The following is a 19,441-nucleotide window of genomic DNA, read 5'->3' on the forward strand; positions in this document are numbered from 1 at the left end:
CGAGTGACGACAAACTTCTCCCTCGGTCTCGGGCGGGTGTTTATCACGCCTGATAAATTCCTAGTGCGGATTTCGGCTGCTCTGCTGGTAAATGGTCGCGTCGAAGAGCAGTGTGAAAAGAAAAGTGTGTAGTTCCCGAAGGAAATGTAGCGGCAGCTGCTGCCACTGTCGGCACGGTTCGGCTATAATGCCGTCGGTGGCTTGCCTGCCTAATTAGTTGGCGGCTGGCACGCTACAAGAAAAAAAGAACATGCATGGGAACCTTTGCCCGAGCCTTGAGGAGCCGCTTTCAGGCCTGATGTTCTTCTTCAATCAGTAAATAGCTGTGAGAATACCAGTTGGGATCGTGGAAAAAGCACAGAAAAGAGCTGTTCTTTAAAACTAATGCGTCAGCATATTGAAAGCGCGTGTAAAATGCAAGCAGATCCTTTATGTTGCGAATTAAGTGTTGCAAAATTAGCATAATTTCAAGCCTTCACTGTGTGCGGACCTTTACGGAAGTTATTAGTTATGCGTGTTAATGGCGATGGCCTTGTCATACCAGTTTTCTGTAACAGAGCTCAATCTGCACGGAGTCATGTTGCACATCTGTGAGTCTGGTGCACGCGATTTGCGATTCCATGAGCGATCGGTCATTTTTGTAAGCTTGGAAGGTACTACAGACGAAAACGCACAGAAATAACCTGTTATTTTCTTAGCACATATTATAAGCTTTTTGGGGGGTACAGTGTAAATGGATGGGAAACGACCGCAAGACCTTAAGTGCGATCTGGAGCATAACAGTGAGCAAACGAAGGAGCAGAAAATACTTCGAAGCGTGGCAGCAGCCATTGAGAACTGAGCATCTGAATCCAAATCCACCTTAGAAACGTGCTTTTCGTTTAATGAAGCAAAAAAAAAAAAGCTTCTTCCAGATCGCCGACTGGAATTTACTATTAGGTGCATTAGACGATAAAACAACATGGAGACGAGTTCCCAACTGACGATAAAAAACACTATTCTTTTTTTCAGCATGGAGAAAACGCGAAATATTGGTGAAACGAAAACCAAATCTCCCTTTAACACTTTAAAAACAAGTGGTTTGACGCCCCGTTTCCGTCCGCTTGTTCCATTACTGCGCTACAAATCCATTGCTGGGACACTTTCTGATGCACCAGTCGCCCATGGACATCTCAAATCGCGCGCTTCAGACTTACAAATTTGCAACATGTTTCCGTGCATAGTGAGCTCTGTTGCAGAGAACTGGTATCACAAGGTCGTCACAATTCACACGCATAACGAATAACTTCAGTAAAGATATACCCTATGCCAATTTCACACAGTGCAGGCTTGAAACTATGCTAATTTTGCAACAATTAAGGCATGACATCAAGGCTCAGCTTGTATTTCACACACGCTCTCAATATGCGGACGCATTAGTTCCTAAAGAACAGCTATTTTATCTGTTTTTCCCACGATCCCAACTGGCATTCCCATTACTATTTACTGATTGAAGAAGAAACCGCTCCTAAAGGCTCGAGCAAAGTTTCCCCTGCATTTTTTTATGCAAGACACCGACGGCGTTACCACCGAAGCGCGTCGACAGTGGGAGCCGCCGCCGCTACTTTCCCTTCGGGAACTACACACTTTTCTTTTCACACTCCTCTTCGACGCTACCGTTTACCAGCAGAGTAGCCAAAATCCGCCCTAGGAGTTTATCAGGCGTGATAAACACCCGCGCGAGAGCAAAGGAAAGTTTGTCGTCACTCGAGGCACTCTCGCAGTGAGCGAGCGCGGCGAGATAGCAGCGCCGCGGGGCGGCCCCGAAGCTGCTCCCGCCGCCGAAGCGGCAGTCTCTCCATTTTTGCTCTCGACTGTACATAGCGGTTGCGATGTCTGCGTCACTCCGCGCATTCGTTAATATCAGCATGACCTAATGTTTATTCTTTCTTCTGAAAACTTACAGATTTTAGGAGAAAGTTAGGAGAAACGAAATATTTTCCGCACTCCAAGGCTGCACATATGTATTACAGAAATGAACAAGTCGGCGCCGTTGCGGAGGCAAATGCAGATTATGGATTCGCAAGGGAAGTGCACCACATTCAGTGCCAAAACCTTCGGCTTAGTTAACACGCCCTATAACAAATCCTTGGTCTGGTTGGCAGATAGCAAACTATACTTGCGAGCATATGCACCTGGTGTGATTTCGTATCTACAGTGGGAGATCAGCGACAGTGGAAATTGAGCACCCGCAAAGCTTCGACTCGCATATTGCCGTAAAGTGCTCGCAGGCCTCTCCAAATCTTGACCCCGCCGTTACCGCCAATCAAAGTGTTCCTTTTATTTCAATGCTGCGACTGGTTCACAGCTAAGGAAAAATTCCTATAGCAGCGGCGATGGTCAAGACGATGCGATTGTTCAGGCGAAGACAGCAATCAGGGGAGGAGCTATATCATAAACTGGAAACTGCCAGTGATATTCTGACTTGCCAATGGCGCGTGCACTTCTGAACGATCAGAGAAATTTCGTGTTTCAGCAGATCCGAGCCATATACGAATGCCACAGCAAGCTACACGCCGATACATGCAAAACTCCTCGCGTGATGGCGCCAAAGTCTTCCTGCACACCGTCGTGTTCGCATGAGTTTTCGAGTACATGAAGTTCACTTTAATATCAGGTCGCCCCTAGCGTCGCAAGGTAGCGAAGGTGGATGCCAGCTAATTAAGCCCAGATTCCAACTGAGCGTTTCACGCTACAGAGACACGTACACTAGGACACATCGTACCGGTTATGTCCAATGTGTCAAAATGCGTCTCAAGAACACATACGCCCGAGGAATCGAATTCGAAGTTACCAACTTTTTTCTGCGGGATGGCGCATCGATATTTCTGTAGTAGCTCGCGTGAGGGAGGGGGGAAGGAAAAGAAGCGCCTTTTCATCTTTGATCATGTCGTCATAGCTCTTAAAATAACCTGATGGAATCGTCCACACAAAGCAAAATATGTGCGAAAACACGCCATATTCTAACTGCGCTAAACATTGTGACCCATGCCCTTCGGTCGACGCCAGCGCCGCTGCGCACCTGCCTTGGGCAGTGTACCAAGCTCTTCAATAAAGTGGCACAATAAAACGGTATTGAAGGACTCTGATACTGCTGTGGTTGAACAAAATTTGAAAATTAGGTTGAAGCTTCTGTCAAATTTTAACAAAGTTATTTATTGAGAGGCAGTGGACCAAATTAGGGGGTGTCCGTCTAATATGCAAGTCATCAGTGCGTTCGCGATACCAAAATTAGTATATAGTAACGTGACAATTAGTACGCATTGATTACCTCGTTATTGACCTTACTGATATGAGGAAAATTTCTGCGCGAACCTGCGGGGAAACATATGACCCCACTTTTGAAGCATGACCCTATTTAAATACCTCCAAATTGTGTCATAGAGGTAGGAAATGCTTGAAAAAAACAGATAGACTACAAAACGTGTTAGCAGAACTGTAATGTAGTTTTCAGACTGCCGAAGATAAAAACACTGATAGTACACAGTTCCGGCTACATTAAAACAATGCATACGGTTTCCCCAGAGATAAGCGTTACAGAGACCAACTAAAATTCTAGCAGTGACGACTTGTTTGTTTATGCCCATGGATGCTTTCGAAGCTGTTATAACAAAATAAACGTAAAATATTTTGCACTTCAAACATTGCTTTAAATCACGACGCTATTTCACTACCTCTCGCCACAAATAAAAGCCTGCGATCACAATTCATATTTCGGCAAATTATACAAAATTCTGAAAATCTCAAGTTCAAACCTCCTCTGTAATGTAATGCACATGCGTTATGCTCACAGTAAATTGAGTTATTTTGAGATTAGGCAGCGTGTTGGTTCCTATCAAATGTGTGTGTGCCATTTGGCCAAGGGTTCACGCATGAGCCAGCCGAACAGCGAAACGCTTCCGAAAAACTATGCAGCCCTGTACTACACTGCTGCAGTCAAATGCAGCCTCCAGCCGGCTTTGAGCGTGGCGAAAGCTAATAAAAAAGAACGTCCCGGGAGGATAGTCCCAGACATTGGACACCACGCTGGTTTTGCTCCATTGATATGCTTGAAGTGCGAACAGGAGGCTCTGACGACCGATTGTTTTCTCAACGGAACAACTAAAGTTTTCGGCCGTTTTCAGGAGGGTTTGAGTGACACGAAAACTCGCGACGTGAATTTCGTCTATTCCAGGACCACTGGGCATGCCTCGAAAGACTTCTCTCATGAATATCGCACCCCATCCTCCGTAATTGACGGCCGCAAAAGCGTCCGTGTATTAGAAAGACTTGTGTGCAACGAGCATCGACATGGTGACACTATTGAGAATGCTGTCGTAAGCGAGTGGTTTGTTGCCGAATGAATGAGGCAACCTCGTCTCCTCAAAGTAGACGTCACTGCCAATGAGCTCACTGTTGGCCATCCGTTCGGAGATTCAGTGGTCCAGGCTGGTCCGATGTCTTAATGGGCGGCTCCCGTAGACACCTGTCAGATTATCTCCGGAAGGTACACGGCCCTGGACCATAAGTTTATTTTCATCTTTCGAAGCTTTCGAGCTATCCGCTTGGTTGTTTCGCGAGGCAACCTCGACCCTTCGTAAGCGGTAGCGGCCGCTTCTCGTACGTTCCTGAGGACATGATCAATGTCTTGACGAACGTTCGGCGCAAAGTTTATGGCAACGTGGTTGGCAAGGATAAGAGGCTTGAAAAAGTTTCTACCTCCTCCTCGCAAAACAGCGGCCGCAGATGGTCACTGATCGTTTTACTGCCGTACTTGAGAACGAAGAAGTTATCTGCTAGCGGGGCATATATCTGTAGCATCCACCAGCCTAGATGATTCTGTATCCAGTTAGCAGGGATTTCAGCATGGCACGCGTGACAGGTAGGATGCCTTTCATCTTTATAATAGCAATGTCGCTTGGCGAGAAGCCTCCCTGTGGTCGCAAGTATTTATTTAAAACAGAGAGCAACTCCACTGTGCTCATATTAAGCAAATGTGCGACTATGTCGAACGTGAAAATTTCCGAGCGTGAGCCGCACAACTTGGCCAGCTTCAAAGTGAAATTTCTGGTGATGTTAAATATCATATGTAAAGAAGACAAAGAACGGAAAACGCTGCGGCATCGCCATCACCATCGCTTGTCTCCGGCGCCCATCTCTCGTGCTGAAGCTGTGCCCGGCGGCTGGCAATTCGACCCTGCTGTGCCCGATTTACTGGCAGCGCTAGACGTTCAAACCAACTATTAAATCCACATTTCTTTGTCTTCTTTACACATATAGTAATTCACTGTCAGCGTCACTTCCCCTGGCTCGACAGGAAACTTGAAGTGCTTCAGGTATTGGTCTACATGATCGCTAGTCTTTCCTTAGTGGTCTAGTTTCTCGTAGTGCGCGCTCCAAAATTCCGCGTACCAGCTAGGCCCGATTTAGATAATCTTTTGATTTCCTGCTGTCGTTTCCGGAAGCATCTTGATGTCAAACCACAGAGGTACCTGCCACTGGACGCAAAGTTTGATCACAATATCTAGCGCGTCCACAGTTAGAGTTGGACTTTCAGGCAAAGGAGCACCAAGGTCTCGCAGCAATTTCTTGAAGAACCTGTGGGTCCCGCGACTGTTATAAGCAGCGTGGGTTTCACATGCCGTATATAAGGTGGCTGCCAAGCCTATCATAGGCACGGCGAAATGTCGGTATTTGACATCCCACTAGATCTTCCACAGGGTATCTTTCGCGATCCTTGTGTCCGGCAGCCAGCGCGAAGTGACCAATTTCTTGAAGTTATCGCACGGATCGAGGCTTTCGTTGAGTCTGTCCCGCGGGAAACTGTAGTATGAAGTAAAGTCGGGACTGCTACAGGTGATCAGCATTCGCTTGGGTTCGGTGGCTCTGCTTGGGTCTCCTAAAGTTACCTTGACAAAGGACGTAAAGACAATGGCCACCTCGACGGCAGCAAGAGCGTAAACAACAATCCGGGCCCAAGGGCTCAGTCGGAGAGGGAGCGCTTCCTCATCCGTGACTGTCGGCGTCATTTGCATTGCCTGCATGAAATGAGAACACATAATAATCGGACACTTTATTTTAAACATCGGAATTCTCATCTTCAACATCGGAATTCTTTTCATTCTTTTGCAGCAAGGAGCTTCCTATCGCCATTCGTATACAGACTCCACAGCAGTGAATAACAGAAGCCAAGGAATAGGCATTCGCAAAACACTAACGTTTCCCCTGTCGTGTGTGGCCATAATTTGGAGTCGAGAACTGCAGAAGCATTGGAATGTTTACATGTGATGGTCCTCAGTCGCGTGACACTGTCACGCACCTGCGTTGCCACGTCATCACTTTGTTCATGTTATTTTAAATCATGCAACTTTTGTGTGTCGCGCTCCTGCCGTGGCGTCATTACTTTCTAATCATCCTGAATCACTGGGCATGTCTCTCAAGTGACTCTGGTATGACGGCACCACCTTTTGCAAGCCCTTCTGAATCACGCGAGACGGAGTCACCCTTCTCATCATAACTTATTCATGACACCGTGTGATAGCATGATGTTACAACTAACATTACGCTACATAAACCACTTTCCTTCCTTGTTTTTGCATCTTACATAACATCATAGGGAAAGTGATCCAAAATCATTGTGATTTGGGCCTGTTGCTTTTTGGACATGACGATGAGGACTAAGCGCAAACACACAAGTACAGTGAAAAAGTGATAAATTCACAACTTTCTATGGCATCATATCATATTACGCCCTCTCCCCCACAAATGAAACACATCATTACCGACTCGAAGGGGGATTATCTGGATTATGAGCTGGGTGGGACATCTCTCGCTTGGCGCATCCTGCAAAATTGCTGTCGGTCCACCAACCCTCAACTTGCAATATCAACTGGGCTCCCGGCAATCGAGGACTTCTGGGCAATGAGGTAGCCGATCGTGGCAGCCCATCCCTTCTCTCCCCGGGCACTCAAACTTGCTCGGGAAGCCTACTCCGAGCCCATCCAATATCTAATGAATTCAAAACAATAACTACAAATTATAAGGGGGCAGTCACCGCCACTCCCCAGAACCCTGTTTGGGTCTCCAAAGAGCTGCAGAAAGCGAACGAAAGCCTGTGCCCAAGGATACGGGACCGAATCCCGGCTGTGGTAGCCGCTTTTCGCAGGAAGTAAAAAACAATCCGTCAGTGTGCTGTGCGATGTCTGTGCATGTTAATAAATCCCAGGTGCTCGAGGTTTCCGGATTCCGCCACTACGGCGTCCCTCGTAGCCTGAGTCGCTTTCAGACTGAAGTAAAACTTTTCGTTGGGCTAGTTGGTTCATTATGACGTGGAAAAATTCAGCGCAAATAAAGTAGCCCCAAGGCGAAAAAGAGGACCGGAAAGAGCACTTTTTTAGCCTTTGGCAAACTTCATTCGCGCTGCATTTTTTCATGTCGCTTTGGGACGTCAAGCCTTATTTATTATACTCCATTGGGGCTCCGGAATAAGAGCTCTACATAGATTTGTGCTCACTTCCTTGCAGAAAACAACTAAAAAATGTTTGCCGCCACCGCCACCGGTCAGTGCTTAACTACTGCGCTACAAAGGCGGGACAGCCTCCTATATTAGTGCCGTTTTGAACTTCGCTTGCTTCAAAACTATAGGAGGACGCATCGTTTCGCCTTAAGAATAGACACGATAGCGTGGCAAATATATGTTCCCCCTATTTTAAATGTAAGTGTATGTGCGCGAACGAGAAGCCATAAATGCGTCTTCAAACGGAAGCCATTCAAGATGTCCCTCATACATTTAGGGGTGGAGCTTAAGCACCCTCGTTGTTTCAGTGTCCACCCCATTTTTTTCCAATCCGCATCTGCGGTGACGGCGGCTTTTCATGGAACGAGCTGTAAACGCTCTCGCTATAGTTCCCAGAATGAAGCAACGTATTCTAGGTTTTATACTCTTGAGTAAACCGCAGCCGCCATGGCTGGGATGGATTTATCGATGCGTATCGGCGGCTGGGACTTATATAGCAATCCGTACAGCGAGGACGGGATCCGACGAGGAAGCATTGTACGCGACCAAAAATTGTCTGTGATTTAGCTTCGATCATAAAAAGTGTGAAGCGATATATATACTGTGTATATACTCGAGATTGGCGTCAGCGATGATGTACAAGGTGATCCACTTCTAGCTATTACACGGCCACTGCTTTCAAAGCATCATGCGTCCCACCCGGCCATTCCATAAAGCTAGGTGGCAGGCCATGCGAAGCATCAGCTCCGCGTCCGACTATGCATATATCGCTTTGCTTCGATAAGCGCCTGCATCCGACGCAATGCTGCTTTGAAAGCAGTGACCGTGTTATACCTAGAAGGCGATCACCCTGTACATACATCGCCCCGCAGCTGCTCACGCGTTATGCTAGTGATGAGGTACCTCGCCTCGCAGCTGCTCACGCGTTAATCTCTTGCCACGTCACTTGGCCTTTGACATTGACATTAGCTCAGAACAAAGCTACCTAAAGTGATTGTGGCCTAAGTTATAACTTGACTTGGAAGCTTTTCGAAGATAATCGGAAGAACGCGATGATGTTAGCTTTACGTCGCGTGGTGAAGCTATCGTTTCAAAGCACACGACTGAATCACAGTGCCGTTCTGCATAGTGGTCTCCCGCTATCTGCGCTCTCTCATAACTGCTGCTACTACTAAACGTTTTATTATAGTTGCTAATTTTGCAACCTTTTATTATAGAAACGAGGGGAACTCACGCCTCGATGCCCCATAGTGTGCCGTATGCAGCCTTGTCAGAGTAGAGACGCTCGTCTCTTAGCCGCTGCTACGGCAGATCCAGTTAGGAAGCATGTCGAGGCCCATCGCCAAGCCCAATACTTCCGCCAGGTTAAGGGCGGCGCTGGTGAACACTCTCAAGGTTCGTATACAGACGACATTAATACCCAAGAAAGTAGCCGGGAGGGACAGCGGTCGATGTAGCTCAGTTGGAAGAGCACCGGACGCGATATTCGGAGGTCGTGGGTTCGATCCCACCATCGGCACATTGTTTTTTCTTCTACTTTGTGTTTAAACATCTTTCCCCTGAACAGACTGCATTACTAAATTATGTGATTATCGAAGTAAAAATTAAAAAGAAGACAAAGTACAATCCCGAATGCTTTCCTTGGCCTCGCCGACAGTTGGCTTCTTTCCTTCATGTATTATAACGAGCACCTTCATTTCCCCTTCATATATCTAATATGTTCTTAGCAAGAGGAGCAAGTTTGTTCACGCAGTTTCTTTGCTTCTCCAAGAGCTCATTGGCTAAGACTCTAAGCAAGAAGTTAGTTTTGTAGCTAAGTGCTAGACGAGATTGGCTCACTCTGTATATATTAGCATAGTTTCAGTTAGAGCGCAGCATTGACAGCTATATTAGGAATAGAAACAGGGCGCAGCAGCTAACCAATCTTTCTTAAAGAATTGCACTAATGAGACTCTAGGTATCAATGTATTGAGGACAAAGGATGCGTTATGCAGCAATCATTCCATAATTTAGTATCTTTAAAGCAATGTCCCAATGCCCAGCTGCGAAACAAATGTCAAGCGCCAAAAATTCAGAATGTTATGTATAAAACCACGAAAACATATTTATTGAAAACAGAAACATGATATTTAGCTGGATGGTAAAAAAAATTGGAGTCTCTTGTTGGCAGCATCGACCGACGCCCGTTAGCAGTCATCGGTAGGTGGCTTGCTCTGGGCTGACAGAGCCTTCGCCCAGGGCCTCCAGAAAGGCCATGGCTTGAACCGGTCAGAGGCCAGGTATTCCTTCAGTCCCTGAAGAGAAGCCACACGCTCACAGTACTCGACGAGAGTAGGGTAACCCTTGCGGAAGGTGCTAGGGCCAAGGGCCTTAATCATCTGGAAAACAAAAGACTTGACATGAACACATGCATTACGTCAGGCGCATCAATAAACGAAGATTTAAAAACTGTAAAAGCATTCGTGTGCTGTGCGATGTCAGCGCACGCTAAGGATCTCCAGGTGGTCGAAATTACTCCGTAGCCCTCCACTACGGTTCGCATTTCTCTCTTTCCACCTTCACTGCCACCTCCCTCCTTCCCCTATGGCGTGGTTCAGGTGTCCAGAAATCATGTGTGACAGGTACTGCGCCTTCCCTTACAAAAATGAGTTTTGAAACTCTATTGTTGGACTATTGACCGCCTTTTGAATTTATTGAAATTCGATAGACATTCAACCCCAGCTGAATGCAATCTTTACAGGGCCAACAGAATTTTCATTGTGTTCTACCCAATAGACTTTTTGTGCAATTTTTTCTATGTGCTTTTTGTTGTCAGTTTTCAACGTTCACGAACAATTAGCGTGTACTGTTCATGCTGGCCCATGTTTTTAAGTAGTTTTAGGCACAAATGATAAGAGCATGATGTAACAATTTCGTTATGAATTTTTGGTCTCACTTGTAATCAACTATTGGCCACATTCTGCAAAGGGAAATATAAGAGCAGCATGCAGTTGCGTGCTCGTTCATGTTATATAAAAGTACATATTAACGGTGCACACTTAGCTCAAGCTTCGCAACACAGTGAAAATATGCCCTAAAAACTTCATGATGGCAAAGCCTCCACTAATAATGCAAATACATCGTTGAATGTCAATCAGAATCCGTAATGGATCAGCTTCTGTATGTCGCAGAAGGTAACTTTAGTGGTAGGACATATTTTATATTTATCATAAAACAAGTTCAGTGAGTCATCATACTAACAAACAGGATCCTAGATTGAACCTACCATGTAGGGCAGGACAGAGCTTTTTTAAACCAGTTCCAAAGTTCACTATATATATGCTTCAGGGTCTGACATTCTGCCCAAGCATAGGTATTTTTGCCCGTAGCTTTTTGCCGCAAAATGAGGTGCAGTCTGTATTGGATTCCTCCACCGCTGTATGTCTTTGGAGAATTTTACTGTTATTTTTTTCTTTTCCTTCCTTTCTTAGTGGACACCATGCTAAAATGAAGTCACTTTAAACATTGAGGGGTTCTAATAATCACGGATTGATCCCACGCATACTATAGAGTTAACACGCATAGCAAAAACATTCGCGTATGAAAAAAAAAAGAAGAAAAAAAAACAAGATTGCATGCGTCTTCTAACGGCGACTCTTCTTTTCAAAGAAGCATTCGGCCGCCGCCTTGCCCCTGTCCGCATCCCACTTCCCCCGTGCCCCGTGAACGGCGCCAGCATGTCCGGAGAGGTCGAGGGTCGCTTCCTGTCGGCTGGGGGGAAAAAAGGGGGAGGGAGGAGGGGTTGCTCCCGCTTGGTCTCCGCTCTCTGCCTTCACCGCGGTTTGTTTTCACGGAGATGACCTTGGCTTCAGCAGTCGCGCAGCGGGGGTGGCGGCTTTTCACCGAAGCTGTTCTTCTGCGCCCCGTTTTCTTTGCACGCAGACGCGGGTACGCTGAGTGCGGCGATGTGCCAGTTCAGTTGGCGTTTTCCCGCCACCGTGGTCGCATCTTGCACTGTGAACGAAGCACCGTATGTAGGTTTTTCGCTGGTGATTATCACGAAGATCGTTTTGTTCAAATTGGAGCGCGAACGTACGAATTTAAGTCTTCGGAGGACTCCGCTCTTGGGCGGCAGCTTCTGCGCAAGGAGGACGTGTTTAAGAAGTTCAACAGTCGCAGGCGTTTTGGATTCTAGGCGAAAAGCCGGCGCGGGCGGAGGGAGCGTCTGCACTTTGGTGAGTGTTTTACTTTTTCCTATTCGTGTTTGTGCCAGTCTTGTACTGTGTGTGCTACAAGGTGAAGCCCGCATGTAAATATTTCTAGCAGACAAACCAGCCTCGTCGGAAAAAAAAAGGAGGGGGAGAGAGAGAGAGAACGAGGCTTGTCTCTACGCGGACGCTGGGGCCGATTGAACGCCAGCTGGAATGGCGACATTTTCGATCTTTCTTTTTTTTAACCGGTGACCGTTTTTGACGGATTGTTCGGCACAGTGCTGTACTCTTTCGATACGCTACTCGCGCTGAGACGGACACATTATCGAGATCATAATATGCCTCTGTCACACATTGTGGATTATTGAATCTGTGCAGCTCCGCCATTTTTGCAGTGTTTGTTTTTGTTTCCACTCATTTTAGTGCCTATAGTTGGTAATTTTGCTTCAAGTTTTCTGGGTAGTAATGCTTGTGACTTGCACTTTGCTATTTATATTCACAATAGGATTTTTGACGGCAGCATATATTGTTTATCAGGGAGAAATGAACGATGTGGTAGTGCTGCCGAGCTGTGGAGGCGGCGGTCGATGCCTTCTAAGCAGTGAAAGACAGTGACAACTCATTTTAGACAAGAAATTTCTTGAGCTATGACGTAGAGCAGCGCACAAATGCCTTTGCTCTATTTTTAGGTTAGTATATACCGCAACTTAATTATGATTTATATTGTTTATTTCAGCATCACATGCGAGGAGTTCCCGGACGTATCAGCGTTTTACGCAAAGAACAGCCTGGCGTCATACCTTGCACATGAATTGAAATAAAGCAAATAAACAACCCAGCTCATGTTATGGGTTCACCAAAGATGCATATTTTTTCTTTCTCATTAACGCGCATTTTTTATTCTGTGTTCCCTTTCCGCTGCGGATTAACAGAAAATGCTGCGTGATCAACGGTTAGCCAGGAGCAGGCACGAGGTGGTTTACATTAATGCAAAAGTAGCACAGCACATATCCTTGCTGCGGTCAGTCAACACATTCTATGTTCTGCTCGACCAATCAACAATTTAGTCAGTTTAGTGTAGGTTAATGAGTGAGTAAGTATAATGGGGCTTAAAAGATCAAGATCTGTTTTGTTCTTTTATGCCTCACTATGCTTATCATTAACCAGCACTGATCAGACAGGATTGTTGATTGGTCGGGCAGAACATAGAATGTGGTGACTTATCGCAGCTAGGAGATGTACTGTACTACTTTTGCATTAATGAAAATCACCCCGTGTCTGCTCCTGGCAAACCGATGGTCGTGTACTATTTTCTGTTGTTCAGGAGTGGAAAGGTAGCAGAAAATCAAAAAGCGTCACTTGCAGAGTTTCTGAAGCATTTGAGCCTGAAATCAACAGAATTTCAGTTGCGCGAATTCCAAAAGCGCTCTTAAGAAACACATGGGCCACTATTTCATAAGCGCTCAACAAGAGGTCAACACTGCATCATCCAAAATGTTGTTGATTATCGACAGACTTTCAACAGCGTGTATTGACACAACGCTTTCGAATTTCTATAGAAACCCTACATGCATTTTTGTAAGGGTTTCCCTTCCTGTGAACCAATTATAATTATTAATATTATTATTACTATGTGCCGTACACATTTTGGCCACCTCTGTTTGTCAGACAATGTCATTTATTTGAAATGGGCGACAAAAGTGCGCTTGTCCTATTTGATTAGCCTTTAGTTAGCGCAAATGATAATTTCCAACGTCAAATCATTTGAAAATAACTTGAAAAGGTTTTAATAGTGCATAAATGAAGACAGCATGACCAAGCAGACTCACACGACAACGTCACCAGAAACACTCAACTCATGCAGGCACCAGTGCGCCCCAAACGTAAAGTTCCCTTTGCGACAAAATAATGAACGGCGTGCTGACGCATGCAGGACAAAAATAAAGCCATCTACCCTCCAATTCAAGCAACCAGGCTAAAAAGTGCCATCAGCTGCGTAAATGAAACGGCTGGAGCGTTCGCTCCACATGACCTCTCAACGGCCTCTAAAATGCTCGCGTTCAGCATTCAGTGGGCGCCTGTCCGCTGATGGAGCATTTATTCATAATCGGAACAACAAAAGACCTCTTCGTTTCAAAATAAATTTCTTTCAATCAAAGAAACCTAACAGTTGAACTTGCTTCGTCACTTTGTCATTCTGCGCTTCAAGAGGATGACATTTTCAGAATCCACGATTCCTCAAGTTACTTTCTCCTTCTCTAGTTCATTTGAAGTTGTCGGTAAAATTTGTAGTGAAAGCGAGGGACGTCAAAATTAGACACGGAACCTCTGTGCAAAGTCTAAAAATTTAGTAAGTGAGCCATATTGGAGGTGCGCCAGTGCTACTAACTGGGTCTAGGAGTGACAGGCTTCCACGGAGAAACACATCTTGCTCAGTATTGCAAGCTGTTCGTCTGCCAGTTTAGAAATTTCTGTCAACGTTTGGCTGCTGGCATACACGTTAGTAAGAGTAGGGATGTCATCAACAGTTGAATTTTACACCGCGTATTGGATGCCGAATGTTGGCTCCCGCAGCCATCATGCGACACCCGTGTCCATACAGATAGAGGTCTGGAAATGTATCACCCGCGGTTGTCTCACGTTTCTGCCATCTTCCAGGAAGCTCAGTGTCTTAATTTCAGCATACTGAACACTGAATTTTAATTGATTATTTATTTACCCTGAAGGCCCTTTCAGGCATTACATATGGGGGGAGTCACGTGAACAAAATTTGTTGTGACAAGCACAATATTAAAAATCGCACTTCAGAATCAAATGAAAAAAAGAACTTTAAGGTTACTATATTTTTATACAGTAGTTTGTTACCTTAAAAAAAATGTTATGCACTCTTAAGAAACGAGGTATGTGCACGCATAATACCGAGCAGTGGATGGAAATGAACAGCGAAAAACACAGCACTACACGTCAAGGAGAAAAAGAAAAGATAAAAGAGTTACGGGCATCGCAAAGTATCGTTCTATTAGGAAACCTACAAAGTCAGATTAAGATTCAATTCCCTTCAAAGCCTTGAGGAATGAAGCGTGGTCAGGTATGATAGCGAAATCTGCTGGCGAGCTGTTCTATTGTTAAATGGCAAGTAAAAGTGGTGAATATTTGAACAGATTTGTGGGCGCATATATGGGCTTGATTTTAAATGAATGGTCTACTCGAGACGATATGTGTGTGTGTGTATGGGGGGGGGGGGGTAAATGTGGAGAGGGGCAGAGCAAAAAAATGTTTCTCTAAATTCTGACGAACCATGATATAGTTTGTGCATGAAATTTGCGTAAGCATTTTGTCGCCTAGTTTCTAGGGGCAATGAGTTATATCGTTATTTAAGGCAGGTTACTCTAGTTAGATAGGAATAATCGTGGGCAATAAACCTGGCTACTTTACTCTGTAGTGATTCAATAGAGTTTGCTAACTAAGCTTGATGAGGATGCCAAACGATAGATGCATAATACATGACATGCGTTTTATAGGGAAGGAGTTTCGCTTGTTATTAGCTTGATACAGGGTGGGCTTCAGCAGACCAAATGTTTTAGCCGCCTTGTTAATATTATGCTCAATGTGAGTATTCGAAGCAAAGTCAGAAGATAAATGTTCTCCTAGATATTTAATGGATGGCACATGTTAAATGGCATCGCCTCTTGAAATAGGTATGAAGTACAACGTGTCGTCTTTTAGTAAACGTTAGAGCTTTAGTTTTGTCAGTATTTATTTGCATTTGCCGCGTTTTACACCAGACAAAAACACGTTTAAGTCACCCTGTAGGATAATGTGGTCACGGGGGCTTTTATTGGGACGGCAAATGACAACATCGTCTGCAAACAAACGAATATAATAGAGGCAATATTACACTGCAAGTCATTTATGTACATCAGGAAAAGAATCCGTCCTGAGACGGAGCCTTGAGGTACACCAAATTTCACTGAGAGAGGAGACGTTTTTGGAAAGCGGGAATGAATCGGCATCATCCTCATTTCGTTTTAATAAAGCGATTGAATCTAGCGCGGTCTACCACCAGAAAATAAAAGTAGGTTGAAAAATTGCTTTTAAAGGACATGCACGGAGGACACTGAAAATTGATCCTAATAACTGCGCAACATAGAGATAAAAGAAGAGAAAAGAGTTCTAACTCTGAAAAAAAGTTTTTAGATTAGCGCCGAACGAGAAGTTTAAAAAATCACTGCACTGCTTACGCAAGACAGGTTTCTTGAAAAGAAGAGGGTGAAGGCTAAGGCCGACAGGAGTCTCAATTGCGCCACTAATGTGGCGAGGGAAATAGAACTTAAGAGCAAACTGAACACAAGAGAAATGAGCAGAAAAATGACAGTACTGCCTTCATTGTCCTCGCCCTGTTATGTTACTAAAATATGACCTCTTTACAACTTCCGCTATTTTAGATTCTACGCAAGTTTGTCGCTTTGCCTGTTCTGAACCTCTGTGCAGTATGGAAGTTTGCTCCTTTTTTTATGATATCTGGTTTAACCAGGTTTTACTTCCTCAGCGTTCGCGTTCACTTGGCGCTATTCGTGCAAGAGATTACACACATTCACGTAGTAGAGCCGAGCAAACAAGATCCAATAAGCATCTTGCAAGACTCCCGGCCGCAGTAAGCTGCATTCACACACAGCGCTTCATTCTTATCATCACTGTCCTATCTCTAGCATGGAACAGGAATAAGATAACTCTCTCATTGCTGCACCAGCCTCTACTGGCGAAAGAGTACTAGTGCTGTAAAAGCATCAGTTAGTGCGGCAAAATTAGTACCAAGTTCCGTTAGTCTACCCCCCCCCCCCCCCTCCAAAGGCCATCTCGTGCCTAGCGCTGCTCGTCTGCTGTGCGATGTCAGTGCCTGTTAAAGAACCCCAGGTGGTCGAAACTTTCGGAGTCCTCCCCTACGGCGTCTCTCATGGTCTGAGTAGCCTGCGGACGTTAAACCCAATAAACCAAACCAAACCAAACATAGCTCTGCGTATTTATAGCTTTTGCTGCTCGCTACTGAACCAGTGAGATGGAGACGCAAGTAGCACTCATTGAGCCAATGAGATGAAGTAGCGAAAAAAAACAAACAAGAAACTCCGACCGGATGGCCGCATCCACAAATATTTTGAAGCCATGAAGTCTGCTTTAGTCGAGAAATGTGAAAACACTAATGTTTATTGATGCTGCTGAAAAGTGTTACACTTAATCAAGGGACTCTGATGTGATGCCATCATTTGCTTTTTTGATTTTCATCATAGCATGAATGTCTGGGAGTATTTATCACGCCCATTACGACGTCACAGTATTAGTAGAAAGCTCTGTATAACTCGCAAATTGTTACATAAGCCAATTCATAGAAGATCACAAAGTTGCAGGAAGGAAGAGCGTTAGGCAAGGCGATGCGATCTCTCCATACTATTAGGCGCTTGGTTAGAAGTATTCAAAGCGCTGAATTGGGAACAGTAACGGATAAAGGTTAATAATAATACTACAGTAATTTGACATTCACTGACAATATTGATTTGCGTATAGCTCAGGTTACCAACTGTGCTGCATAATTAGTGAGCTGCAAAGGAAAGCAGAACGATAGGTTTAAATGTTTTTATGCAGAAGGCTAAAGCAATGTTCAACGCCATTGAAAAGAAACAGCAGTCTGTAATCGACAGCGAGGCGCTAGAAGTTTTAAGGGAATACACCTGCTTAGGACAGATAATAGCCGCAAATCCGGATCACGAAATAACTAACGAATCAGATTGGGTTGGAGCGCCTTGAGCAAACAGCATCAGATCATGAATGACAAGTCAGCAAAATCCCTTAAGAGGGAAGTACGTAACCACTGTGCTTTATATACCGCTGCTTGCCTATGGTGCATAAACGTGGAGGCTAACGAAAAAATTCAGCTTCAATTGAGGAGCTCTCAGAAAAGTACGGAAGGAAATTTGTTAGGTATAACGTTAACAAACAAGAAGTGTGTCAAATGGTTAAGAGAACCGACGCAGGTTAGTGACATTCTAACGGAAATCAAGAAGAAGAAATGTACCTGTGTAGCTCATACAATGCGATGGCAACATAGTGGATGGTTTTTCAGGGTGACAGGTTGAATTCCAATAGAAGGCAAGCTTAACATGAGGGGGAGGGGGCCACACAACTACGTGGGCGGATTAGGCTAGCAAGTTTGCAGGGATCAGTTGGATGCAGCTGGTACAGGATTGGGCTGATTAGGGGAATAGAAGAATATGTCAGAGGCATTTGCCCGCACTGGGTATACTGAGACTGGTGATGGTGATGAAACCATTTCGCGCTTTTATTTTTATACCTCATGGCATAAGACATCCCATGATTAGTTATGATTAAACTACTTATTATAACTTTATATCATTATTGTGCTACGTGACTTACAATTACAATAATGACAAAAAAAAATATGACTGATGAGACGATGTACACCTTCGAGCGATGTGATGTGATCTTTTTGGGTGGCGCCTTCCGGCAACACATTCTGCGGACACGACAGCTTTCTCTCCTCCTTTCGCCTTACGAAGTATACACACGGGCCCGAGCCACAAAACTGATACCTTTTTAAACTCTGCTGGCTGCATTCTTTTCCCAATGGGTCCATATGTAAAAGTGGATCGCGCCATACTAGCTCCACTCCTTTATGATCAAGAATAGCGTTTTTCTCATCGTTCACTCGAACAAAGGGACTACCTCATGTGAATTGAATCAATCGTAACAGCTGGGTTTGAGCTTAGCAACAGCCTATTAAGGACAAGGACCAATAGATGTTTAGATGCAATCAACTGTATTTTCAATCTCCCCGTCCCACTGGAAAACCACAAGAATAGCTAATAAAGAGACTCAAGTGTGGCAGGAACGCTATTTCGCCGCTCTTCGCGATTCGGAACACCCATGCTTACAAAAGGGACAGGAGAACCGATGCTGCGCTTGCACTACCTTACAGATGCAGAATTTTTCGCATCTGATGCAGCATTTGTACTGGTCTCAGATTAGATTGATTTTCCTTCTCTGAGAGTGCTTATAAACTGACTAGCTTGGATCCCCCTAAATTCAGCTAGATACCAAGAAGGCCCTCATTTCTACATTTTTGGTTTGGCAGGTATCCTGAGAAAGTTGCGCTCATAGCTCGTCGCCACGAAGGAGTTGGGATCATGTAAGTACCTGCAGGACCTCGTACAGAGAGAAGTCTACGTAAGTAACGTTCTTTCCAGCTCCGAAGGGCCCGTACTTCTCCAGGTATGCCTCGACCTGACGAAGCTTCTCTGCGATATCGACCAGGAACTGGCACCGCTTCTCCTCCGTGTAGGCTGGGTCATAGCACACGTCCACGGCCGCCCAGAAGATATCCGAAGCCTGTAAAGCCGACGAGGCAGCACTTCAGGAAGCATACTGAAACTCTGAAAAGGATTTGTCGCATAACTCGCAATCTATATTTTTTTATCTTTGTTTCTACTGCCCGTTCTCCTTATATGCTGTTTCTGTCACTGCAACACCGTATTTCTTTCTTTTCTTTCATAGTACTGTCAGATATATGCCCTGCGTATCTTAAGATCCATTGAAAAAGACGACATTCAATAACAGGAAGCCAGACGACGAAGCTGTGGCAATGGTGGTTGGTGCTAAGAAGAATGTTGGCGCTTGCCGGAACATATTTCACAAGACATCGGCTGCT

The 19,441-nt window shown here is 45.0% G+C and overlaps 1 protein-coding gene across 1 annotated transcript in view; it reads right to left on the bottom strand.

The window, feature by feature from the left end:
- Positions 1–9,611: 9,611 nt before the first annotated feature.
- The window catches only part of LOC146209273 (glutathione S-transferase B-like), a 31,805-nt gene continuing 21,975 nt past the window's right edge, over positions 9,612–19,441 (bottom strand). The window contains exons 3-4 of the mRNA XM_084598754.1: positions 18,931–19,122; positions 9,612–9,912 (exon numbers count right to left, since the gene is read on the bottom strand). Coding sequence (XP_084454880.1) covers positions 9,721–9,912; positions 18,931–19,122 — 384 coding nt within the window. The 3' untranslated portion in view covers positions 9,612–9,720. The remainder of the gene's footprint in view (positions 9,913–18,930; positions 19,123–19,441) is intronic.

The sequence above is a fragment of the Amblyomma maculatum genome, chromosome 1 (assembly GCF_055883805.1).
Source record: "Amblyomma maculatum isolate TAMU_Amacu chromosome 1, ASM5588380v1, whole genome shotgun sequence".
In the NCBI taxonomy this organism is placed as follows: Eukaryota; Metazoa; Arthropoda; class Arachnida; order Ixodida; family Ixodidae; genus Amblyomma; species Amblyomma maculatum.